The sequence below is a fragment of the Trachurus japonicus genome, chromosome 15 (genome assembly GCF_045865225.1).
Source record: "Trachurus japonicus isolate A0001 chromosome 15, Traja_1.0".
Classification (NCBI taxonomy): Eukaryota; Metazoa; Chordata; class Actinopteri; order Carangiformes; family Carangidae; genus Trachurus; species Trachurus japonicus.
This window is the reverse complement of record NC_140921.1, coordinates 7,927,315-7,955,113: the sequence shown is the minus strand read 5'-3', so window position 1 is coordinate 7,955,113 and position 27,799 is coordinate 7,927,315. Positions and strand designations below refer to the sequence as shown.

General features: G+C 43.3%; 1 protein-coding gene across 1 annotated transcript; it reads right to left on the bottom strand.

Moving 5' to 3' along the window:
* Nucleotides 1–767: 767 nt before the first annotated feature.
* LOC146973134 (NACHT, LRR and PYD domains-containing protein 14-like) lies at nucleotides 768–27,799 on the bottom strand. Its single transcript, XM_085799203.1, has 9 exons — nucleotides 27,610–27,799; nucleotides 24,804–26,646; nucleotides 20,898–21,071; nucleotides 19,087–19,257; nucleotides 7,024–7,200; nucleotides 5,603–5,776; nucleotides 4,624–4,800; nucleotides 3,908–4,084; nucleotides 768–1,159 (listed from the first exon to the last, which is right to left on the bottom strand). Exons 1-9 carry the CDS (start codon nucleotides 27,797–27,799, stop codon nucleotides 976–978), a joined length of 3,267 nt encoding a protein of 1,088 aa, XP_085655329.1. The 3' UTR covers nucleotides 768–975.

The following is a 27,799-nucleotide window of genomic DNA, read 5'->3' as shown; positions in this document are numbered from 1 at the left end:
TTTTCGGCTGATATTTAGGCATTCTCGAAACCCGCAGTCCTAAATTCAACTGTACTCACATTTTTTAAACTTATTCGGTTGTTGTGGGCAATTTTTTACTTTGAAATGTCGGGAGCAACTTTCCTATGCTGCCATCGCTTGTCAAACCGGAAGTCCGCATAAAATAAAATAAATAATAAATGATTAAATTTAGCTGAAATCATGTAAGATAAGGATTAAATATGATATGAGGCCTGATTAAAAGGAATAAAAACGATAACAGAAATCAATTAAAAGCCTGATTAAAAAGGTGGATCTTGAGCCTCTTTTTAAAAACCTCAACAGTCTCTGCGGCCCTGAGGCTTTCTGGCAGGCTATTCCATAATCGGGGGCCATAACTAAATGCCGCCATTGATGTGCCAGATGATTCTTTGTTCTTCGTCTTCGTTTTACCTCCATCAGGTAACTTGTGTGTAAATATGCAGCTGCTGATTGAGGCAAGTGTTTACTAAACATTACTTTAATGCATCATTGGATTTAAACAAGCTTCACCACACAAACTGGTTGTTTTGTAGGGATTAGTTGTTACTAAATATTTACACCCTGTAACTGCCAGATGTAACTGTTGTAAACTGATCAAACTTAAAGTGAAGAATAAAAGATGTGACTGTTGACTGTAACTTAATCATGGTGTAAATCCTGAAGATTTTAAATTGAATTTCAAAGACAGAAACTAACAACAACAACAAAAACAGTTTTGCAAGAAAGAGCTAAGACGCAACTTGAAAGAAGAAAATAATCATATCTCTCTCTCTGGTCTGTAGAGAAGAAGCATTAGATTTCGGGAGGTGATGAGTCACAAACTCTTCAGGCAGTGATGTCATATATGATGTCATATCCTGACAGGTTCACCTGTTCACAAACATTTTCTCTTCACTGCAGCACTTTACATTTTATTTTACTTCCACAGTCATCAGCCATGGAAACAGCGACAGATCAAACTCCCCTCAGAGTCTCCAGTCGAAAGTCTGGACTCCCCACAAGATCACGCAGCTGCTGCAGAGCTGAAGAGCTCAGGTTGTTTCCATCCAGGTCCAGTTCTCTCAGGTGGGAGGGGTTGGACTTCAGAGCTGAGACCAGAGAAGAACAGCTGATCTTTGACAACCTGCAGTTCGCCAATCTGAATAAAGAATAAAATAAAATCAAATGAGTCCTGATCAGTGATCAGTGTCTAAAATGAGTAGAGGGACTGTGTCCTTCTGTTATTGTAGGTCATCAACATGTGGCCTTCTACACACATCATCCACATGTCAGCACAGATTCATCAGCTGCTGCTGACCTCAGGTCAGTCTGTCAGGTTACACCCCGCCTTTCCGAAGCCCCGCCTTTCCGACAATAGACTTCCATTCATCGTAATAGCGGGGAGAAAAAAAGTGTATTTCTATTACTGTGTGGGAGATCTCCAACAACGGAGTCGGGGAGAAAGCAAGTGGGACAGATCTGCCCAGTCCCTGAGCAGCGCACGTTTCACAGACAAGCCACAAAGCAGAATGTAAACAACGTCACGCGGTTCAGCACCTTGGACAGCTGCCGGGGGGAGGAGGGGGTGTCGGAGTAGCGGTGTTTCGAAGTGGGGCTATTTCGGAACAGCGGGGTGTCGAAGTGGAGGGGTGTCGGAATGGAGAGCTGTCCCCAGTCTGTCAATATACAATCAATATCTCACACCTTAAGGTCTTTCTTGATCCTGGTCACATGCACGCACGCACACACTATCATACAATCAATATCTGATCAGATGTGTTGGACTAAACACTGACTACAACACTGTGATTCAGGACTGGATCAAAGTTTAAAAATCCAGTCCTGATCCAGGACTAAGGGCGTGTTTCCACTGCAGGAACTTTGGGGGCCCCGTCGGTGTGTGTTTCCACTGTAAGAACTTCCCCAGCAGGGCCATTTACAGGAACTTTTATGGGGCCGAAAGGAGTCCCAGCCCAACCCAGGTACTTATGGCGCATTTCCACTAGCACGGCTCAGCTCGGCTCGGTTTGGTTGTGTTTCCATTACAACTGAGTATCACTAGTGCCGCCGTGACGTTATTTACGTGACGCCGAGCAACGCTCTAAACTCTGTAAATATATAACTTTAGCAACATTTGAATCATTTTCAGGCGAGAAAGTAGTCGTTTAGATCCCCAACGTGTTGAAAATCTGACAAAATACCAGCTGTTTACAATTTTGTTTCGACAAAGTCGGCGTTACTAAAGCTAGCCGTAGTGAGCAACACACTTCCGGTTATTTTCACAAAATAAAATACCCGTTGCCTTTTATCATAAGGAAAGCCATTACGATAGAATTGGTGCTTTTACTTTGTAAACAGGAAGTGAACCTACCCTCGCTGTAGCTAGCTTTAAACCGCCGTTTTGACTGCTCTCGTCCCGTTAACGGCATTTAACCGTTCAATATGCCTTACCGGAGAGTCTTGCCAGCTCTGAGATCGGCCTGGTTCATTGTAAAACATTTATTTATTGATGTAAATGTGGTGTTTTCTGTGCGTAGCCTACAGACCCCAAGGCAGTGCTGCTCTTGTGTCTAACCACAAACAAACTTCTGCTACAGCCACAATAGTTAGATTTCATCAATGAGACTAACATTTATCCCCTAAAAAGAGTTTAACCAGCCGGTGGTAAACCTCTAAAAGCCATCGGGTAAGTTAATTAGCGGTCGTTTTCTCCCCGGGGTGACGATGGTAGGCTGGCCGGCGGAGCACGTCAGGAGCTGGGCTGCTGCCTCTGTGATGGCACGGTCGCTGCTCGGACCTGGAGCTTCACTTCTCCCAAAAACATCGGGGCAAACTTCTAAACAGCCGTCGTTTGGATAAACTAACCGCACATGGGGATCTAAACAGTTACTTTCTCGCATGAAAAAATATTAAAACTTAATAAGGTCACGTAATAACAGAGCCAGTCTCAATATTAGAAATTCTCTGGTAATAACAGGCTTCAGCAGGAACATTTCTGTTGTCGGTCGTCGCTTCCAGTGACGACACTCATCGTCCAATCAGTGGAAGGCAGTTGGCTGACGTCACGTTTTAGTAACGCTTCGGCTCGCTTGGAACCAGGGCTGAGGTGATACCAAAAGTGTACCTGTTTGCAGGTACTGCGTGCTAGAAACACGCAAATAGCGCGCCGAGCCGAGCCGAAGCGCGCTAGTGGAAATGCGCCATTAGATCGGTCCCAAAAAACTCCCGGGTGGGGCTTGAGATTTACTCTGTGCTGATTGGTCAAACTCAGAGTGGGTCATGACGCCAAGAGATAGCCACGAAATAAGCCACATCTTAAAAACTTAGCATCATTAAAACGGGGAAAAATAGAGAATAAATCAGTAAAAGACGCATGGGAGTAGCAGTATTAACAAAAAAATTGTATGACAAATACTCGATTGCACGATTACCTGACTATCAAGACAGCAAATAAAACCCAGCTTTATTAGAAAGCGTCTATACTACCGGAAAAAAACAAAAACAAGAGCAGTCTGCTGTGGAGACACGGCCGCCGAGTGAGAGGACGGTTCCTGTAGAAGTTCCTACCCCCTCCCTTTACCAGTAACTCCTGCAGTGAAAACACGCCTTAAAGTCTTTCTTGATCCTGGTCTCACACACACACACACACACACACACACACACACACACACACACACACCTGAAGTGATCAGACTATTGATTATCAATGAGGACTAAAGTGAAATGAGCAGAAAGCAAAGAATCATTCTCAGTGCGAGAAGAACAACTGGAAACATGAGACAACAACTATTTCAAACGTCCTTCATTCATTAAATCAAAGTCAATGATTCAAGTTCTGAGTGAAGATCAATCAGGTTCAGTTGTGGATCAAAGATCTAAGATCAACAGTAACAGTCAGTGAACTCACATCAGACTCTCCAGTCTACAGTCTGGACTCTCCAGAAAACCACTCAGACCCTTCACTCCTGAATCCTGCAGGTTCTTGTTGTGACCCAGGTTTAGTTCTCTCAGGTGGGAGGGGTTGGACTTCAGAGCTGAGACCAGAGAAGAACAGCTGGTCTCTGACAAACTGCAGTCCCACAATCTGAATAAAGAATAAAAGAAGAAGATAAAATGATTGATGGTTGATCAGATGTGACCTGATCAATGATCAGTGTCTAAAATGAGTAGAGGGATTTTTCCTTCTGTTATTGTGGATCAACATCACGTGGCCTTCTACACACATCATCTACATGTCAGCACAGATTCATCAGCTGCTGCTGACCTCAGGTCAGTCTGTCAATATACAATCAATATCTCACACCTTAAGGTCTTTCTTGATCCTGGTCACACGCACACACGCACACACACACACACACACACACACACACACACACACACACACACACACCTGAAGTGATCAGACTATTGATTATTGATGACGACAGAAATGAATAGAACAGAAAGTGAAGAATCATTCTCAGCGTGAGAGAAGAACAACTGGAAACATGAGACAACAACTATTTCAAACGTCCTTCATTCATTAAATCAAAGTCAATGATTCAAGTTCTGAGTGAAGATCAATCAGGTTCAGATGTGGATCAAAGATCTAAGATCTACAACAGTAACAGTCAGTGAACTGACCTCAGAGTCTCCAGTCTACAGTCTGGACTCTCCAGAAAACCACTCAGATCCTTCACTGCTGAATCCTGCAGGTCGTTGTTGTGACTCAGGTTCAGGTGTCTCAGATGGGAGGGGTTGGACTTCAGAGCTGAGACCAGGGAAGAACAGCTGATCTCTGACAACCTGCAGCCACTCAATCTGAATAAAGAATAAAATAAAATCAAATGAGTCCTGATCAATGATCAGTGTCTAAAAAGAGTAGAGAGACTTTGTCCTTCTGTTATTGTGGATCATCATCATGTGGCCTTCTACACACATCATCCACATGTCAGCATAAATTCATCAGCTGCTGCTGACCTTTTTTTTTTTTTTTTTTTTTTTTTAAATTTAACCTTTATTTTAACAGGGTAGATCCATTTAGAGCGAGCTCTCTTTTTCAAGGATGCCCTGTAGCATACAGAGTTCACAGAAAACCAAACATCAAACATCAATACAACACAATAAAATACAGTTATGAAAACAGGAGTAGTAAAATCACTAACTGAAGCGAGTGCACGTCTGAGCCCCCAAAACTGTGGTGAGAAGTAGGTTTTTGAAAGCCTCAAGTGAGATAAGTGACCTCAGGTCAGTCTGTCAATATACAATCAATATCTCACATTTTAAGGTCTTTCTTGATCCTGGTCACACACACACACACACACACACACACACACACACACACACACACACACACACACACACACACACACACACACACACACACACACACACACACACACACACACACCTGAAGTGATCAGACTATTGATTATTGATGAGGACAGAAGTGAATTGAGCAGAAAGTGAAGAGTCATTCTCAGCGTGAGAGAAGAACAACTGGAAAAATGAGACAACAACTATTTCAAACATCTTTCAAGTTCAAGTTCTGAGTGAAGATCAATCAGGTTCAGTTGTGGATCAAAGATCTCAGATCTACAACAGTAACAGTCAGTGAACTGACCTCAGAGTCTCCAGTCTACAGTCTGGACTCTCCAGAAAACCACTCAGATCCTTCACTCCTGAATCCTGCAGGTTGTTGTCACTCAGGTCCAGGTGTCTCAGGTGGGAGGGGTTGGACTTCAGAGCTGAGCCCAGAGAAGAACAGCTGATCTCTGACCAACTGCAGTGCTCCAATCTGAATAAAGAATAAAAGAAGTGAGTTGAGGACAAAGTTCCTTGTTGAAGAAGCTTCAAAAAGAAAGAAAGAACAAGCTCAGAAAATGAAAGTCAAACAGCTGAAGCAACAGGAAGCAGGTTGAACAGTCACATACAGAGAGAAAACAGCTTTTTTCTAAACTGCGAAAACAAATAGAGGTGATGATAGTGGTACACTGCCCGTCTTCTCTTAACATTGTGAAAAGCACAGTGACATGATAAATCTTGTAGACAGCCTAAATAAATACAGGTAAGTAGGTGTGTGTGTGTATACATAGAGATGAGCTACCTGATGTCAGCTACAGAGACAAAACACCACCTTCCCAAAAAGCCAGCAATGGCCTGAGAGTTGTGCTTTTTTTTCTAACCAGTTTACACTCACCATCCCATCATGTCAGCACAAACCCAGAATTTTTTGAAATATTTGCAAATGAATTAAAAAAGGAAAAACTGAAATATAACCTCAACAAGTATTCAGACCCTTTGCTCTGACTTTGCTCTTGTAGGTCATTCAACTATTTGAGTCCAGCTGTGTTGAGTTAAATAGTTTGGACATGACTTGGAAAGGTACACACCATCTCAAAGAGGAATAAACTAAATTGAAGCAGCTGAATGATCTACAGGAGTGTCAGAGCAAAGGGCCTGAATACTTGTTCAAGTGATATTTCAGTTTTGCTTTTTTAACATAAAGCTGCAAAATAACTAACCCTAACCGAAATAGTGAAAAATTTGAAGGGGGTCTGAATACTTTCCTTACTGCCTTCATGGCCTACTATAGATGGATGGATGAGTGCTTATGTCTATGTTGTATTAATTTGTAGACAAGAGGAAGAGAGATGACAGGAGGCCAGAGAGAGAGGTGACGGGGGGCGAGTCTCCTGTTTGTGTGTCTTATCAAGATTCATAGAAGTTGTGTCTTCTCTGGATGATCACCACTGATGTTCTTAAAGATGAGGTTGGTCTAATAAGATGTGTGTACTTCTTTACAGATGTAGCCTCTCAATATTGCTGTCAACATGCACCAGATTTAACACCTGAACGACACCTGAAAATTCTTAGTTGAGGACACCCTTAAGAAACAGTGACTAAAACCAGAGAAGAAAACAGATGCCACCATGACGACCCTCAGTGTGGATCAGTATAATATCAACCTCATGTCTGCAGCTCAGTGTCAACACAACTTTCACATCACAATTATCTGAACACAGAAATAAAACAGAGTCTGACCTCAGAGTCTCCAGTCTACAGTCTGGACTCTCCAGAAAACCACTCAGAGCCTTCATTCCTGAATCCTGCAGGGACAAGTTGAGGCTCAGGTCCAGGTGTCTCAGGTGGGAGGGGTTGGACTTCAGAGCTGAGCCCAGAGAAGAACAGCTGATCTTTGATAAACTGCAGCCCACCAATCTGAATGAAGAAAAAAAGCAGTGAGTTGAGAACAAAGTCCGTTGTTGACAGCGTTCATTGTCTCATCATCTGTTCAGAGCTGAAGAAGCTTCAGAAAGAACAAGTTCAGAAAGTGAAAGTCAAACAGCTGAAACAACAGGAAGCAGGTTAAACAGTCACATACAACATTAATCCTGAATGCCTAAGATTTATGGAGCTAAATCGGGCTCAAATGTTTTGTACTTGAAAAAGTAAAATTTGAAACTGAAATTTCAATTTCTGATCTTGAATTTTGAAAAATACATCAACGTATTCAAAATAAAAAATAAATGTACAAAAAGTTTTTTCAGGTTAAATATAGTTATGATCAACTCTGGTTGTTTTCATTTTTCACTTTCATAGGTTTTGATATTTGGGATCATATTGCTTTCAGTTGCATGTTTCATCTTTGCAGAATCAGATCTTAGTTTTTTACAGTTTCAAATCTTTTTTTTTTTTTTTACAGTTTCAGATCTTTCTTTTTCAGTTTCAGACTTTTGACCCAAAAATGAAAACAAATGATTTATTCAAAAGAACTAGCCTAGAAATCTAGACACACCCTAGCGGCAGCAAATATATTTGCTCCGTATGTGGGTTTAGAAACGAGCCATAGGAACTTTTTGAGTCTCGAACACCGTTTGTGTTCACCAATCACAGCGCTCTATCTGTTTAGAGAGTCGTTGGCGGGCTTAACGCGATGGTGACATACATTTTAATTGGTTTGTCAGGCTAACGACATCCTGCTCTTTGCTCTGATTGGTCGTAGCGCTACCCTATTGCGTGCAGAGGCAGTTTGAAAGACAGCCTTCATCCCGCCCCCTGGATTGAGCCGAGGTCTACCGGTCGTTTCCAGACTATACATTTTAGTGATATAGTCTGGCCTGTCAGGCTAGGTCATAACTATATTTAACCTGAAAAAACTTTTTGTACATTTATTTTTATTTTGAATACATTTTTCAAAATTCAAGATCAAAACTTGAAATTTCAGTTTCAAATTTTACTTTTTCAAGTACAAAACATTTGACCCCGATTTAGCTTCATAAAGATTCAGCCACAATAATCCAGCTATGGTGGGTCACATGTTTTGGTTGTGCAGGTCTCTGAACAGATTCTGGACAGAAATGTTTAACCCTGTAAGACCCAGTGTTGCAGAATTACAACATTTTTGATTATCCCCAAAAAACGTCTAATTCTTTTTTTTTTTTTTGGTTCAACCACATTAACATGATCATTGGGTCCTATAGTTTGTTCTCACATTGCGATTGGATCCAACATTTGTATATAAGTGCCCGCCCTCAGGTCAAGAAGTCACACAACCTCCAATTTTTTGATCGAGCAATATCCCTTCGATTCACTGGACTGGATTCATCTAATTCAAGTAAGTAAAATGCTTTGAATATTTTTTTTTGTGTTTATTACAATGTCTAGAACATGAACATATATAGTTTTTGTGGAAAATATGCCCTACATTTTATTTAGAGCTTGTTTTATAGTTGTTGCAGTATTACAACGCTGGGTCAGAGTGGTAGCCAAAACAGCCCTGTTTTTGAGAGGAACTTCAATTGAAATTTTCACAATATAACTTTAAACTACACATGATTTACACATTCTAGCCTTCAGCCTTATATTGGATTACATGTTTACATATTTTTATTGTATTAGAAACTAAAGAACAAAGATATATTGCCATATTTAAACATTTTAATTTACTTAATTTCTAACCACCTTCAACACTCAGTATTTTCTCCTTATCACAGAATGCAGGACTTTCTTACAAAGAAATTCAGTTTGTGCATGCCTGCCCTTTGTCTTAGTCTCTATTGATAAGAAAATGTTCCTAGCAATTCATAGTCAAAGCAGGGATGCTCCTGGTGCATCTGTGGCATTGTCCTGGAACAGGTGTTAATGTTCATGGATGTAAGGTGTGGTTGTAAGATGGAGGCTACATGCATTTCCTATTACGATGATAATCACAGTCTCCAATAGGTCAATAGGTCAGTATTGTGTGACCAGTGAAATGTGTGAACAGGCTACTTCAGTGCAATTTGTAAACACTTCATAATGAAATCAGTCTCCCCACCGACCCATCTTTCCTGTTGGCCATATAGAATCTAGTAAGCATGTGTGCTATTTGTATATACATTTGTTTCATTTTTATTATTTCCATTTCAGAATGCCACCCGCAAGGCAAGATCATCGGTACAGCGTGCAGGATGTAATTGCCATCGTCCAAAACGGAGAGAGGACATGGGACATGTGGACATGGATTTCGACGACACTGATGCAAGTGACGAAGAATCCGATAGCGATGCCTGTGTGGACAAAGAAAACCAAGAACCTACTGATTGCCCAGCCAATGTGGACATTGAGCCCCAATCAAACAAACACATCATGCCCCGTGACAGATGTCGCAGGCAAAAAAAAAAGATTTTATCAGTCCCAATACTGATTTTTCTGGTCCAGCTCTCACTGATGATGTCAACTCCCTCCTCACACCACTGCAATACTTCCAAAAGTTTGTGTCAGAAGACATGGTTGAAGCTCTGGCAACAAATACGAATGAGTACATCATTCAAAAAGGTATACTAATACCCAAAGCAAGTGTGATGCTGTGAGACTGGGTTGGATGTCTGGGTTGGAGAACTGCTTCTGGGACTATCACTGTAAATAATATAAATAAATGTCAAAGTTCTTCTTGTTGGAATAAATGACTCTTCATAACAACATGACTGAGATTATTATTCATGTTATATACTGGCTTGGGAAAAGCAAAACCCTGCAAATGAATCCTTAGTTCTGTATTGCTGTTCAGACAATGAGTGGAAATACAGGAGATTCTGCTCCCCATTAAGCCCAACGTTGCAATATTACAACATTTCCGTAAAACCTTACTAAAACATACAATTTTTGAAAACACTCCATTTTCAGCCCCAAAGGCCTCCTACAACAACATCTGAATGGTTGAAAAAATTTTTTTTTGCGTTTTTCTATATTTGGGTTTTACAGGGTTAAAGCTCACATACCTGGTGTCAATGTAGACCCTGATCCTGTAACTGCCATCTTTGCAACAACAGCCTCAGAAGAACAATGTACTATCTTATAGTCAAATGCCAGAGCTTTTTAACGCTGATGGCTGATGGTAGTTTATTCAGTTTATGTGGATGTGTGTGTGTGTTTGTGGGCATACATGTTTGTGAGCGTGTGTGTATGAGTATATGATTTGCAGATGTTTTTATTTAGGGTATATCTATATGTGTGCGTGTGTATCTACATACTGTATACAACTTTTTTCTATTTTTATTATTTTATTTATTTTTATGTAATTTATTTTTCTGTCTTGTGAGGGGAGGTTGGGCGCGGTTAATTTGCTGTAAAATGTTAATTGTTCTGTAACCTGAAAAAAGGCTGTAACTAAAGAAAATAAACAGCCACATACAGAGAGAAAACTGCTCATTAATATTCATGAGAAGCTGCTGCTGCTTCAACACCGACAGTGACTCCGCCTCTTAAACTCTGGCAGCTCCACCTGTGAGGACAAAGTGGAGACAAACTCCAACAGGTCCAGTCAGTGAACTCACCCCAGAGTCTCCAGTCTACAGTTTGGACTCTCCAGTCCAGCACACAGAGCCTTCACTGCTGAATCATCCAGTTCATTTCCAATCAGGTCCAGTTCTGTCAGGTGGGAGGGGCTGGACTTCAGAGCTGAGGCCACGACTTCACAGTGACTCTCTGAGAGTCGACAATGAGCAAGTCTGTGAAGAGAGAAAATAAAATGTGTCAGAATAAAATCAGCTTTAAATTGTAGTAAAAACACAGTTGATGCATCTGATGACAGGATGTGATGATTTGATTAGTGATGGTGGTACGACACTGAAGCGTCGATACGTGCTTCAAACCCGCAGCATAGAACCACTGTTTCAAAACTTGCTTCGGAGCAGAAAAAAATCACGCGACATATGACGTCCGAAGCAGTAACTGCTTCACTCCCGTTCGCTCCCTGAATGAATCACCTGACTGGTTCGAGTGGTCCAATCAGCTGCTTCACTGACGGACCGGTGACCGGATGAGTCAATTTTTAATTTGAGCGCCATAAACACTTTATAACGGCCGTAAACATTGTAGCATTTGTGGGTTGTAGTAGGAGTTGTGTTTTTGCTGTCGAGTTGTTGGTATTGCGTTGTTGTTGTAGTGAGTCATTATGGAGTCAGTGAGGAAGAGAGGTTGCTCTGATATGTGGCAACACTTCGAACTGATCGCTCCTGATAAGGTACGTAATAAAGGTAAAGTTACATACAGTAGCCTATACAACTGTACCAGTAGGCTACAGTAAGTTATTAGCCTATAGTAAGGTCTGTCGCAATTACATTTTAAGCATTGCAGTAAACGTATGATTAGTGTTGCCATTAGGCTATAGCAGTTTTAGACTGACATTGCATTTTTATTTACAAATGCCCCTATCTGCAGGTTCGGTGCTTGGTGTGTGACGCTGAGCTGAAGTATCATGGGAATACTTCCTCCATGATTAGGCACTTCACTGCCAAACATGGAGCAGCTGCAAACCAGGGGAACACAAATCAAGGTAGGCTTAGTTTAAATGCAGTGTGTTATAAACACTGTTTTTTCCATTATTAATTTTCTTTTTATTTCTTTATGTGTCAATTCATTTGTTTTAGTGGACCGAAAGCGGGAGCTAGATCAGGCTCTGGTGAATATGGTGGTGAAAGACTTGCAGCCTTTTTCCATCGTTGATGACAGCGGGTTCAAGGAGTTTGTGGAATTGCTTGATCCCACTTACAAACTCCCATCAAGGCAAGCTCTTAAGAACATGGTGGTTCAGAAATATGAGGAAGAAAAGACCAAGGCCAAGGCTGTAGTGCAGAGGGTTGAGGCTGTGAGCCTGACGGCTGATATGTGGACCTCCATTAACATGGATGCTTTTCTGGACCTGCCACTATGTGGATGACGCTGTGAAGCTGGCCACAGTGCTTCTGGGAGTGGTGCCTTTCCCAGAAGCTCATACGGCCGCAAACATCACCGAAGCAACGAGGTCTCTCATGGAGGAATGGGGCATTGAAACTAAAGTCACCTCAATTGTGACCGATGCTGGAGCCGATATGGTTGCCTCTGTCAGGAATTTAAATCTGAGACATGCGCTTTGTTTTGTGCATTCATTGAATTTAGTTGTAAAGAAAGCTCTTGACGCAACTCCTGGCCTGGAAGACCTACGCACCAGGGCACGAAAGGTTGTGACCTTGTTTAAAACGAGCACTACAGCAAAAGAAAAACTGAGAGAAGTTCAACAGCAGATGCAGCAACCAGTGAAGAAACTGGTTCAGGAAGTCGACACACGCTGGAACAGCACTTTTCTTATGCTGCAACGTCTGTTTGAAGAGAGACAATCAGTCGGGGCAGCTCTCGCAACTCTAAGAACTGATGTGCGACCTCTGTCCTCTGACGACTATGAAACACTTGCCACAAGTCAGCAATTGCTTGCTCCCTTCTACCAGGCAACAACAGAATTGTCTGAGGAGAAGAGAGTGTCAGGATCAAAAGTCATCCCCATGACAAAAATGCTCATGTTATACTTACATGACATACTTGGGAGAATAGAACACAACACAGCAAAACAACTCGGACAGAACTTAGTGGCATTAATGCAGAACAAGTTTGATACCACAGAAAGCCAAACAACACTGACACTGTCCACACTCCTGAACCCACGACTCAAAAAGATTGGGTTTTACAATCAGGTACAGGCAGCTGAAAAACACCTCACAGCGCAATATACACTGCTGCTTCGAAACACAACACCACCTGACACAAACAGAAGAACAGCCCCCCACATCAGCAGCAAATGCTGCAAATCCATCAACAGGTAAGGGCAGGACAAAATAAGTACAACTAAAAATGACTGCAGTTGAAACCTTTCAGTAATAATGTTTGTCTTTCAGATGTCAACCTGTGGGAAATGTTAGACAGAGATACTTCTGTCGCAAGGAGGGCCAGGAACGCCACAGCCGATGCCACAGTGGAGGTGCAGCGGTACCTGACCGATCCACCGCTGGAAAGATCAACAGATCCACTGGCTTACTGGCTGAACCACCAAAATGTGTACCCTCTAGGGCTGCCCCCAAATAGTCGACCAAGCACTGGTCGACCAAAAAATCATTAGCCGACCAAAATGTCATTGGTCGATTGGTCGCAGGAAAAAAAACAAACATTTGGAGCCGTGCCTTGTCAAAATTAAGCCAACATCAATGACTGAACTGTATATGAAAGGTTATGGGGCTTTTATTTTGAAGGGCCAGATACAGGAAGTCGTGACGTGACACTTTTTTTTCACACGGCACGGCAGTCTCTCTCGTTTCAACCATTAGCGGACCATCTGAGCCCCGGTCCCGTCCCACAGCGCTCACCAGCGGTCAGTCTCAGTGTCACCACTGCAGTCAGAGACATATGTCTATGCCCGCACCGCTCCACGCCGCGGACCCCCACCCCCGCACCGCCGTCACACAGCCTGAGCTCAGTAACTTTTTACCCTCCTCATCTACTGTGTTTATTGGTGATAAACGGGCATTCTGCCGGTAAAAACGGTGAAACCCGACCGCCTTGTTGTTGAATCTCGGACCCAACACGGCCGGAGTCGCAAGCATTAAATAATTAATTATCTCAACCTGACCGCGGGCAAAAAAAAAAAAAAAAATATATATATATTTTTTTATATATATATAAAAAAAAAATATATATATATATATATATATATATATATATATATATATATATATATATATTACGGAGCCCCCAAAGGGACATGGAAGGATTTTTATTTTTTTTTGCGAGATCTTGCAATACTTTTGCGAGATCTCGCAAAAAGTATTGCGAGATCTCGCAAAAAAAGTGCGCTGTCCGCTGTCTCAGTGCTGAAATGTGACAGCGTGTCACTGGCCGTGAGAGAGAGTGTGTAGAGAGTTTTGCCACCAGCTTTCCTGTGTCATTTTGTGGAGCAGTAAGGCTATATCTCTGCTGCTCTAAAACCCTGCGCACACGCAAGCAAACTTTCCTTCATAAATCACAGAGTTCCTACAAGTGTGCGCAGCTGAATCAGCTTCACGTTCCGCCCTGTACACGCCCTGTTTTAACCGTAGATGGTCAATGCAAACCACCACATGAATGCGGTCTGCATGTAAATGAACCTGACGTGCTGTTGTTCTGTTGTTCTGTCTGTGTTGTGAATTAGCTGCAGGTGTGAAAGTGACAACGTGACATGTTGCTGCAGCTGTTAAAGGCGTCAGCGGCACGGAGCGCATGCTGTGTTGTTTTGGTGCTGCCCTCTCTAATGCTGGATCCGTTTCGGCACATGGTTACAACAATGACAACAGTTCTAGTACAGCTTGACTTGTCAGTTTTTCTAGTAGGATGTAGTTAACGGACAGTGTAGCATAGGGTCTGGGTTGTTTGGGGAGCTCTCTCCATGCTGATCGCCCACGGTGATTTAATTCAACAGTGTTATTTTGCATCGGACTGATGTTTCAGAAACATCTTATTAGAATTTAACTGAAAATTCAAAATCAAAATTCCTTCTCTGTATTTAATCACCACCATCTCTCCGTCATATTGTCCACTCCCAGAGCGCAGGAGGAGGAGAGGACGGCGCGGCTGCATGGGATAAAGCATTCGGTCCTATCGAGAGTCAATTAAATATCAAAGACTGGGAAAAAGCCACTATCACAATCGTTACACACTTTTCTTGTTATCAGTCCTACTTAATGCTGTTAATCACAAAAACCGAGAGAAAATCGGCATAAATAAAAGCGTCATGTTAATTCTGAAGAATATATTTCAGGATGGAGGATACCACTAACTGACTCAACAAGTTTTATCGATCAGTCTAATTACTGTAAATAGGCCTATATACAGCGGTGAGCCCCGTGCGTAATGCTGCACCACGGCACAGCTGGAGGAGAATAAGGAGGGAGAGGGTCTTCAGGGACCAACGACTGCCTAGCCCATGATGGTGACTGGTTCATAACTTGTTTCAGATTCACTAGAACTGTTGTCATTGTTGTAACCATGTGCCGAACCGGATCCAGCATTAGAGAGGGCAGCACCAAAACAACACAGCATGCGCTCCGTGCCGCTGACGCCTTTAACAGCTGCAGCAACATGTCACGTTGTCACTTTCACACCTGCAGCTAATTCACAACACAGACAGAACAACAGCACGTCAGGTTCATTTACATGCAGACCGCATTCATGTGGTGGTTTGCATTGACCATCTACGGTTAAAATAGGGCGTGTACAGGGCGGAACGTGAAGCTGATTCAGCTGCGCACACTTGTAGGAACTCTGTGATTTATGAAGGGAAGTTTGCTTGCAAGTGTGCCTGCGCAGGGTTTTAGAGCAGCAGAGATATAGCCTTACTGCTCCACAAAATGACACAGGAAAGCTGGTGGCAAAACTCTCTACACACTCTCTCTCTCTCACGGGCAGTGACACGCTGTCACATTTCAGCACTGAGACAGCGGACAGCGCACTTTTTTTGCGAGATCTCGCAATACTTTTGCGAGATCTCGCAATACTCTTTGCGAGATCTCGCAAAAAAAAAAATTCCTTCCATGTCCCTTTGGGGGCTCCATACTCACGGGCAGTGACACGCTGTCACATTTCAGCACTTTTTGCGAGATCTCGCAATACTCTTTGCGAGATCTCGCAAAAAAAAAATTCCTTCCATGTCCCTTTGGGGGCTCCGTAGGAAATGTGTAGTGCAGTAACAGAATCTTGATTCATATTTGATCAACACTGCTTAGTTTGATAGTTTGAAAGAAGTTTCTGAGCTGGCCGCATTGCGTTGGACAGACGTCATTTGCATAAAGTTCAATCTATCGAACTTTATTAAAATTTAGATACGGTGACGTACGGACGGGTTAGGCCGTCCATGCCCACTTATTAAGAGCCCAAAAGAACAGTCCAGAGAGCAGAGGAACAGCACAGCAACAGGTGTGTGTGTGTGTGTGTGTGTGTGTGTGTGTGTGTGTGTGTGTGTGTGTGTGTGTGTGTGTGTGTTTGTGTGTGTCTCAAAGGAGTTTTCAATCGAATGCAACTGGACTTGGTTATTTGTATCTGAGCTTCAACTGATCAATAATAGTAATGATCATGTCTGGACTCACCGAGCCTTTCTGCAGTTCCTCACAGCTGGGATCAGTCTCCATCGTCCCTGATGTGATGTGTTGTACTTCTCCAGGTCCAACTCATCCAGAACCTGCTCTGACATCTGCAGCATGTAGGCTAGAGCTGAACACTGGATCTCAGAGAGTTTCTCTGATCTGTTCTCTGACTTCATGAACTGTTGGATCTCCTGATGAACTGACTGGTCCTTCATCTCCGTCAGACAGTGGAAGATGTTGATGCTTCTGTCAGGAGAGGTTTTATCCCTGTTCATCTCCTTCAGGTTGTTGATGACTCTCAGGATGGTTTCTGGACTGTTGTCTGTCTGACCCAGCAGACCTCCTAACAGCTTCTGGTTGGACTCCAGAGAGAGGCCATGAAGGAAGCGAACAAACAGGTCCAGATGACCATTTCTACTGCTGAGGGATTTCTCCATGGCTCTCTTCAGGAAGTCATCCAGGGTTAAAGCATCATGTTGTTTTCCCAGGAAGTTTTCCAGAACCCCTGTGTTCCTGTTGGTGACACAGTGGAACATGTAGACTGCAGCCAGAAACTCCTGAACGCTCAGATGAATGAAGCGGTAGACTGTCTTCTGGAAGATCACACTCTCTCTTCTGAAGATCTCAGTGCAGAGTCCTGAGTTCACCAAGGCCTCTGTGACGTCCAGACCACACTGCTCCAGGTCCTCTTGGTAGAACATGATGTTTCCTTTCTCCAGCTGTTCAAACGCCAGCCTCCCCAGCTTCAGAAGAACTTCCCTGTCGGCCTCCGTCAGCTCCTGTTGACTCGTCTCATGTCCTTCACCGTACTTGTTCTTCTTCCTCTTTGTCTGGACCAGCAGGAAGTGTGAGAACAGGTCAGTTGTGGTCTTGGGCAGCTCTCCTCTCTGGTCTGTGGTCAACATGTGCTCCAGAACTGTAGCACTGATCCAGCAGAAGACCGGGACTTGACACATGATGTTGAGGGTCCTGGACGTCTTCATGTGTGAGATCATTCTTCTGGACAGATCTTCATCACTGGACCTCCTCCTGAAGTACTCCTCTATCTGGGCGTCAGTGAAGCCTCGAACCTCTGTTACCCTGTCAACACATGAAGGAGAGATCTGATTGGCTGCTGCAGGTCTGGAGGTGTCAGGTTCAGTTGTGGATCAGCATTATGCCAACTATAGGGCACACACAAATCAGTTATTTATCGAATCAAGAATACTCAAACTATATGACTTAATAAACTATCGCACAGTACAAATGATGTACAAGGCTGCTAACAAAAGCCTCCCTCACAACCTGCAAATACTTTTTCTAGACAGAGAGGAGAGACACAATCTTAGAGGGAACAAGATTTTCAGGCAAAGAAACGTTCGAACTACGTTAAAATCCTTTTCCTTATCGATCACAGGTGTTAAACAATGGAATGTGTCAGAAGAGGAAGTCAAAAAATCAGCAACACTAAGTGTCTTCAAGAAAAAGTATGTAAACTAAACCATTGCCTGGTACAGAATAACACATGAGGGCTGATAAAGGTCAGAGACACAAATCAGCAGACACTGTGTTGAGACGGCATGGGAGAATAACAAAAAACATTCTGTACCCAAAAGTTGAACCAGAGAAACTTGTATGTCAGAGGCCAATGTCAGGTTGTGTGTAGCAGGATGTTGTTATAATGTGTATCAACAAGGTGGAGATAAATCAGGGTACTAATGCATTCTGTGACACTATTGTGAGAGAAACTTCAGAGAAGTGAAGAACTTAACTGAGTCCTGTAAATCGACCCACTAAGATCACTCAATTGGTCCACGATGGATTTGCTGAGCTGGTCACTGAATGTCATTGACAGAGTGTTCTCAACAAGGCGCGCGGGCTCTGGTGAACCTACATGCCCGGACGGGACCTTCATGTCCGGCTACATCCTGGATGGATGAGAAAAGTGGATGGTCCTCTGCCTTGCCGCACTGGATGTGGAGGATGTCGAGGACGTGTGTATTCACGTTCATGACAATTGGAATGTTCACCCTGGGATGTGGAATCTTCATGCAATATCGGAAAATGAGGAAGATCGCCACTAAGCAGACCAATGCGAGGGCGGACAACGCCACTACTCGGAGTGCTGTGGTCGAGAAGCGCTCTGACATCTCAGCAGTTCGTGGCAATAATGCGAGCTGACGTAGCCAAAACTCGGGAGGATATGGCAAAGCTAAGTGCGGCGAAAGCTGCAGAGGAGATGGATGAATAAAAGAAAAATGGCATAAAAGGGCTCTCACACCATCCCAACAAATAATAAGTACACTGGACTTTTGCTCTCTGTCGATTGGACCACTTTGTGACTTTGTGACATGCCAGGCTACGAGATGAGACTGTTGTTCACTCATGACGGACAAATATGGACACATGTACAGACACACACGTAATCTACTGTTTAGAGCTAGACTTCAGCTCTGTATACTACCTACTGCTGTAACATGTTATGTCAAAATGTCATAAGTAAAAGAAAAGAAAAGAAAAGATTACGATAAAGATTTTATTCTGTGGGTAATGGGGGCGGGACTAGATAAGCTTTTGCTTCTCCCGCTTTTCCCTTTCGGCCATGTGTATTGTATAACTTGATGAAGTGTGATGATGATGATTTAATGGACATGCCCGAAATAAACAAATTGATTGATTGATTGAAAGATCTAAGATCTACAAGAGTAACAGTCAGTGAACTGACCTCAGAGTCTCCAGTCTACAGTCTGGACTCTCCAGAAAACCACTCAGATCTTTCACTACTGAATCCTGCAGGTCGTTGATGCTCAGGTCCAGGTGTCTCAGGTGGGAGGGGTTGGACTTAAGAGCTGAGCCCAGAGAAGAACAGCTCATCTCTGACAAACTGCAGCTCAGTCTGAATAAAAAATAAGAGAAGTGAGTTAAGGAAAAAGCTCTTTGTTGACAGCGTTCCGTGTTTCATCAGCTGTTTCATCAACAAGTTCAGAAAGTGAAAGTCAAACAGCTGAAGCAACAGGAAGCAGGTTAAACAGTCACATACAACATTAATCCTGAATGCCTAAGATTCAGCCACAATCCAGCTACAGTGGGTCATGTTTTGGTTGTGCAGGTCTCTGAACAGATTCTGGGCAGAAATGTTTGAAGCTCACATACGTGGTAGACCCTGATCCTGTAACTGCATCAGAAGAACAATTTACTATCTTATAGTCACATGCCAGAGCTTTGTAACTCTGATCGCTGATGGTAGTTTATTCCATTTATGTGGATGTGTGTGTGTGTTTGTGGGCATACTGTACATATATGTGAATGTGTGTGCGTGAGTACATGAGTTGCAGATGTTTTTATTTAGGGTATATCTATATGAATGAGTGTGCATCTACACACTGAATTAATTTGTTTCTGTCTTGTGAAGGGTAGTTAGGCGTGGTTAATTTGCTGTAAAATGTTAATTGTTCTGTGAACCTGAAAAAAGGCACTCACTACTGTGAGGATAAAATGGAGACAAACTCCAACAGGTCCAGTCAGTCAGTACGTTTACATGCACAGCTTAATCGAGCTATGCTCAAAATTTGATTTTGGCGTCTAATCAGACTTCTGTCCTTGTCCCAGTTTACATGCAACTGAGAAAATATAACTGACGGGAACGTGTACTCCTCCGTCGTTTCAGCGGGTTAATATGGCTCCTTCTACAGTTGACCTATTAGCCAGACGGCAGACCGGCATTTTCAAACAACAAGATGGTTAATCATAGCCTAGAAATCTAGACGCACCCTAGCAGCAGCAAATATACTTGCTCCGTAGGTGGGTCTAGAAACGAGCCATAGGAACTTTCTGAGTCTCGAACACCGTTTGTGTTCACCAATCACAGTGCACTATCTGTTTAGAGAGTCATTGGGCGGGCTTAACGCGAAGACGACATACATTTTAATTGGCTTGTCAGGCTAACGTCATCCTGCTCTTTGCTCTGATTAGTCGTAGCGCTCAAGCGCTACCCTATTGCGTGCAGAGGCAGTTTGAAAGACAGCCTTCATCCCGCCTCCTGGATTGAGCCGAGGTCTACCGGTCGTTGCCAGACTAGACATTTTAATGATATAGTCTGGCTTGCCAGGCTAGGTTAATCGTAGAGCTTTGTTCATCTTGTACGTAATGTGCACGTTACTTATTGTGCAGATAAGGTGCACGCTATCTATCCCTCGTGGTCATGGTGATTTTGAGAGGCAGACAAGAACGCTGTAACGCTACAACAATAGCTTCTGCCACCGGCTTTCTTGGATGTTTTTGTTCCGGGGTCTTACGCCAGCACGGGGGGTGTGGAGCATGCGCACATGTTGTCCAGTTAAACTCTGATTAAGGCGTATAAATGATGGAGAAAGTTGAATTCCAATCGCATTATCTGGGTGTCTTAATTGGAGTTCTCCAACTTTGATTTCATTCGGACTAAGGTGTTTACAAGCACTTAAGTTGTCCAGTTATAGTCGGATTAAGGCAATAATTTGTTTTTTTCAAGTGTCATGCAAACATACTGAGTGAACTCACCTCAGAGTCTCCAGTCTACAGTTTGGACTCTCCAGTCCAGCACACACAACCTTTAATGATGAATCCTCCAGGTAGTTTTTACTCAGGTCCAGTTCTGTCAGGTGGGAGGGGTTGGACTTCAGAGCTGAGGCCACGACTTCACAGTGACTCTCTGAGAGTCGACAACCAGCAAGTCTGTGAAGAGAGAAAATACAATGTGACAGAATAAAATCAGCTTTAAATTGTAGTGTTTGACATGAAACATAGTTGGCATGTTCGGACTTTTTCCTTGAAAAGTGTCACGTCAACAGTGGACGTGTCATATTCTAGGTTGTGAAGATGAGCAGGAAGGAAGACAAGGCAGCGACTGACAACATGGAGAAACAGAATTTGCAGAAACTAAATGTTTGGTGGTGATCTGATCTGGGCATCTACAGAATTTCAAGAAAAGCTAGAAAGCAGCTGCTGTAATCAGTTTCTGGTTTGAATAAAACTAGAAAGTCAATATTAAAATTAAAATTAAAAAATGAATACACTGGCGTGCACCCCCTGGTCAAAAGTTCTGTTAATGTGAACAGTTGAGCAAGTGGAAGATGAAACAATCTCCAAAAGACATTATTATATTAAGCAACATCAGTGTATTATTTTAGTTTTCTATAGTTTTAGAGTGAAAAAGGGGAAACAAAGCAGCAGCCTGCAAAAGAAACCCAGGAGACTTGAACTCTCAGATACTTTGACCAAGGAATCAGACAAGCTGTTTACACGCTGTGATAGTTTCCAAAGGAGGAGGCTACTACTAACAATGCAGGGTGGCCAAACCTTTGCTGCAGGCCCTTTTATGTCATTTTGAAAATGTAAAAGATTAAAAAATAAATTTGATTATTTAAAATGTAAATGTGTCATCTGTAACTTCATGCCTTTTGAAAATCATTTCATCTTCCACTTGCTGAACTGTTCACGTTAAAGCTTCAGTTGGTAAGAATTGTTCAGTCATATTTGCTGGAACTGTCACTATATTATGGTGGTCAGACATTAAAGGAATAGTTCACCCAAAATTCAACTTTCACTCATTATCTACTCACCCTCATATCGACTAAGGGTTGGGATAAGTTTCAGAGTCCTCAATGCCTTCTCTGAGTTACAGCAGTGCTCCGTGCAGCACTGCATGTCCATATGACGGTGGCGAACGGTGCTCACTTTTCTTCATCCAAAAAGACACACCACTTCCATACTGCTTGTCTGTAATGTCCCTCTTGTATTGAAGCCCCAACATGAGAAATTGTTCCGAAAAAAAATTAAATAAGTCTATATTTTAAGCTTGTTTGTAGAGCACTGCGATTTGCACTGATGCCGGCGCAAATCGCGCAAGATTTGGACGGACCAGGAAGAGCAGTGCTGGGAGCTTCCGCTACAAACAATCTTAAAATATAGACTTATTTCATTTTTTTCGGAACAATTTCTCATGTCGGGGCTTCAATACAAGAGGGACATTACAGACGAGCAGTATGGAGGTATTTGGATAGTTTTTGGTGTGTCTTTTTGGACGAAGAAAAGTGAGCACCGTTCGCCACCGTCATATGGACATGCAGTGCTGCACGGACCCCCCCTGTAACTCAGAGAAGGCACAGAGGACTCTGAAACTTGTCACAGCTCTTGGTCGACATGAGGGTGAGTAGATAATGATTTGGGTGAACTATTCTTTTAAATGGGTAATTTTATTTAATTTGTCTTGCAAGGGAACTGCCCATTGGTCCGACCTCCCATTGGTTCGACCTCCCGTTACTCCGACAAAATACCCACTGGTCCGACCTCCCATTGGTTCGACCTCCCGTTACTCCGACAAAATCAACCACAAGTCGGACCAATAGGAGGTCGAACCAATGGGTGGTCCCGTTAGTTCGAACTGTCATCGCTACTTTGTGACAAGCTCTTCCATTGACACGAGCATGCAGCTTTCTCTCTCTCTCTCCAGGAGCCAGATCATGTCAGATCGCGCACAACCATCATAAATGCTGATCAAGATGTGTAAACTGATAATCAAAGCCCCCCCTCCCAGAGTACAGAGTAAAAGAAATACACTTTTTTTTCTCTCCTCCCCTCCGCTCGAGCACGGCTGAACCTGGCCGGCTTGAGCTCACTTCACGGGCGCGAGGCTGCTGCAGCCGCCGCTCCTGCTGACAGCAGACTGAGAGAGAACAAAAAAAAGTAAATTTCGCTTTGGTTAGGTTCAGGCAATGAAGAAAGGAGTTGGTTAAGTTTAGTAAAAAGACCAGGTAGAGGCTAGACAGGCTGGAAGCATAATGAGCGGTATATGTTATTAATATGAAGTGCTTGTTTTGCAGTTAATTATGCACATGATCCGTTTGATCCCAGAAAGGAAAAAAGGATCAATGCACAGCCTCCGTTTCCTTTCTGATTGCGTCCGTCTGTCTGTTCGGAGTGGGAGAGAGAGACAGAGAACCCAATCCACCTGTCTGTAATGTAAGTTTGATTTGATATGAGTGTCAAGGTTTAATTACGGACACTAATGAGCGCGCAGCAGTGCGTAAAAGTCGTGCGTAATGACAGCTCCTCGTTGGTAAAACACAATAAACTGCACCTCTTCTTCCACGTGTGTCTTATTGACAGGTGGAGCCTATATGAATAATTATATAAATGCATAGTGAACGGTAAGAATGGAGAGACTAATAACTAGTCCAGTTCGAACTAATGAGGACCTCCCATTAGTTCGAACTCTCATTACTCCAATTGTCGGACCAATGGGAGTTCAAACCAATGGGAGGTCGAACTAATGGGAGGTCGAACTAATGGGAGGTCGGACCAGTGCCATGGACATGTGGGGTGCGGGGGGGGGGGGGGGGGGGGGTTAAGAATGCCCTGAAATTTTGTTGTTGTTGTACATACAACATTCTCTAATGTGTGAATAAAAATTAATTGGAAAAAAAAAAAATTCAAAAAATAAAATAAAAATCCAACTCCTCTGGCTCCACCTACAGCCTGTAATCGTTGCCAAAATCCACCGCGACCAACGATTCTCCATCAGTCAGGTAGAGGGAGCAGGAGGAGCAACCAATCGCCACTCATACACGTCGGACGAAAGTGAAAGTAAACTCCGCGACTTGGTCAGATTTCAACATGTCAGCTCCCTCTTTTCACTTCTGTCAACCCCCTTCCCTCCCTCCAGACACGCAGACACACACAAGAAGAGTGTGTTTCATGGTGAGAGAGAGAGAGGTGAGATCGTTTTGGAGTCTCCGGTTGCAATGGATACAGTACGTATTTTGTGTGTGCGTTTATGGCTACTTTGTGTGTGTACGCCTTCAAGTATGTGTGTCTGTGTGCCTGTGTGTGTCTGTGTGGGATGCTTGGCAGAGGTTCATAGAGAGATCTGACAGACTATCGTCTTGAAATTTGCGACCAAGTCGCAGAGTTTACTTTCACTTTCATCAACTTATCAACTGGAGCTTTAAATTGTGTAGACAGGCTAAGAACATTGAAAATAAATGAAAACTATGTTTATCTGAGCTTCACTAAACTAGGCAAGGCAATTTTATTTATGTAGCCCGTTTTTACAAACAGTTTGTCTCAAAGGGCTTTACATGGCATCATAACAACATCCTCTGCCCTTAGACCCTCACATCGACTGAGGAAAAACTCCATTGGAAACCCTTTTAACAGGGAAAAATTGGAGAAACCTCAGGGTGAGCAACAGAGGAGGGATCCCTCACCCAGGACAGGGAGACGTGCAATAGATGTTGTTACAGACAAGAAAACAATTTATAGTTTATAACACAGAATGTGGGAAACATGAAAATGTTAACAAGAGTTGATGAAGGCAGCTTCTGGTGGGAGGGAAGGCAGGGAGAGCAGGCGAGCTTAATGGGAGGACTACTGGACAATAATTATAATGATCATGTCTGGACTCACCGAGCCTTTCTGCAGTTCCTCACAGCTGGGATCAGTCTCCATCGTCCCTGATCTGATGTGTTGTACTCATCCAGGTCCAACTCGTCCAGAACCTGCTCTGACATCTGCAGCATGTAGGCCAGAGCTGAACACTGGATCTCAGAGAGTTTCTTCTCTGATCTGTTCTCTGACTCCAGGAACTGTTGGATCTCCTGATGAACTGACTGGTCCTTCATCTCCGTCAGACAGTGGAAGATGTTAATACTTCTGTCAGGAGAGATTTTATCCCTTTTCATCTCCTTCAGGTTGTTGATGACTCTCTGGATGGTTTCTGGACTGTTGTCTGTCTGACCCAGCAGACCTCCTAACAGCTTCTGGTTGGACTCCAGAGAGAGGCCATGAAGGAAGCGAACAAACAGGTCCAGATGACCATTTCTACTGCTGAGGGATTTCTCCATGGCTCTCTTCAGGAAGTCATCCAGGGTTAAAGCATCACGATATTCTTTCAGGAAGTTCACCTGAACCTCTACGTTCCTGTTGGTGACACAGTGGAACATGTAGACGGCAGCCAGAAACTCCTGAACACTCAGATGAATGAAGCAGTAGACTGTTTTCTGGAAGATCACACTCTCTCTTCTGAAGATCTCAGTGCAGAGTCCTGAGTTCACCAAGGCCTCTGTGACATCCAGACCACACTGCTCCAGGTCTTCTTGGTAGAACATGATGTTTCCTTTCTCCAGCTGTTCAAACGCCAGCCTCCCCAGCTTCAGAAGAACTTCCCTGTCGGCCTCCGTCAGCTCCTGTGGACTCGTCTCATGTCCTTCACCGTACTTGTTCTTCTTCCTCTTTGTCTGGACCAGCAGGAAGTGTGAGAACAGGTCAGTTGTGGTCTTGGGCAGCTCTCCTCTCTGGTCTGTGGTCAACATGTGCTCCAGAACTGTAGCACTGATCCAGCAGAAGACCGGGACTTGACACATGATGTGGAGGGTCCTGGATGTCTTGATGTGTGAGATGATTCTTCTGGACAGATCTTCATCACTGGACCTCCTCCTGAAGTACTCCTCTATCTGGGCGTCAGTGAAGCCTCGGACCTCTGTTACCCTGTCAACACATGAAGGAGGGATCTGATTGGCTGCTGCAGGTCTGGAGGTGATCCAGACCAGAGCAGAGGGAAGCAGATTCCCCTGGATGAGGTTTGTCAGCAGCACGTTGACTGATGACGTCTGTGTGACATCAGATACAACCTCCCTGTTGTTGAAGTCCAGTGACAGTCGGCTTTCATCCAGGCCGTCAAAGATGAAGAGAAGTTTACAGACAGACAGCTGCTCTGCTGTGACCTTCTCTAATGTTGGATGGAAAACATGGAGCAGCCTGAGAAGACTCAACCGCTGATCTCTGATCAGGTTCAGCTCCCTGAACGAAAGCAGAACCAGCAGACTGACATCTTGGTTCTCCAAGCCCTCGGCCCAGTCCAGAGTGAACTTCTGCACCGAGAAGGTTTTTCCAACGCCAGCGACACCGTTGGTCAGAACCACTCTGATGGGTCTCTGTTGGACAGGTGAGACTGTAGAGTCATTTTCTGTCTCTTGGTCAGTTAAGTCTTTAAAGATGTCGTTGCACTTGATTGGAGTGTCATGGAGGGTCTTCTTCTTCTTGGATGTTGTCTCCAGCTGTCTCACCTCATGTTGGGTATTAACCTCTTCACTCTGTCCCTCTGTGATGTAGAGCTCGGTGTAGATCCTGTTGAGGAGGGTTTCACTTCCTGTTTCACTTCCTGTTCCCTCAGTTCCTTCAGTCACTCGTTCACATCTGCTCCTCAGACTGATCTTATGTTGATCTAAAACCTCCTGCAGACCACGATCTGCTGAGAGAGAAGAGACAGAGTCAACCTGAAGACAATGTGTCTTTAGTCTTTCTTTTTTTTCTTTTTTTTTTTTTTTACAACTAAGGAAAGACAAAACAGGTATACTCTTTCTTTGGTGCACAAGCTCAGAGACAGAAAATTGCAGCACATCTCAATTCTCTGTCTCTTGACAGCAAAGTTGATATGCTCATCACTTACACCCAAGCAAGAACACTTCAGTCAACATGTGTGCACATGTGCGAGTTTAAGCGTGTGTGTGGTGAAGATGGCTCAATACATGCGATTGTTTACTTGCACCTTTATTTTTCCATTGTATTCTTTTTTTATTGTAACTAAATTGTATGCCTGTTGTGAAGCACATTGAGTCTGCCTTGTGCATGAAATGCACTTTATAAAGTTTGAACTGAATTGAATTGAATTGAATTGAAGACAGAGAGTCTGACAATCTGATCTGATTATTTTCATCAGCTAAATTGCAGACAACAAAGAGAAAGTTTGAATGTTGTGCTATTGATCATCATCAGTGCTGTGTGATGTAACAAACAAGCTCTCTGACATCAGGTCCTGGTTTTACATAGATATATACACATAGATGCCGCATTCGGGCTTGTCAGGCACGTCAACACGGCGGCGGCAGTGTATATAGAATATACTGTATATATATATATATATATATATATATATATATACATAAAATGTTGTTGTTGTTGTATCACACATATATGTCTGATATTTATAATAAACCAAACGGCTTGAAAATCGATTGAATATTCAGAGAGTTATGGCGATTTTAATCGTTGATAGACCTCTGCCTCTGTTGACTAATGCAGTAAGTAGACACGGCTTCCCCCAGCCCAAGATGGCGGGCGCGTTGACGTATCGTTCCAATGGACAGCAGCGTCAGAGGCGGCATCTATGATCTATGCTGGTTTTAGAAATGAGCAGACAGATGATCAGTCTCACTTTGTACAGAGCTGCTGCGATTGGCTGTCTGCAGCTCACCTCTGGGTCTTTGTCCACACTGTCTGCAGAACCGGTGTCCACAGCTGGTGGAGACTGGATCCTTCAGGACATCCTGACAGAGACCACAGCAGGACAACTGCTCGTCCATAGAGACACCACTCCTGTGAAGACATTTCTGTGTCACTAACAT

Bases quoted from the DNA above. Each gene is read 5' to 3' on its own strand.
- LOC146973134 (XM_085799203.1), bottom strand. From the start codon at position 27,799: ATGTTAGTGACACAGAAATGTCTTCACAGGAGTGGTGTCTCTATGGAC. The intron at 5,777-7,023 runs GTCAGACTCTGT...TTCTTTATTCAG, and splicing joins TGTAGACTGGAGACTCTGAG to ATTGGAGCACTGCAGTTGGT. The intron at 4,801-5,602 runs GTCAGTTCACTG...TTCTTTATTCAG, and splicing joins TGTAGACTGGAGACTCTGAG to ATTGAGTGGCTGCAGGTTGT.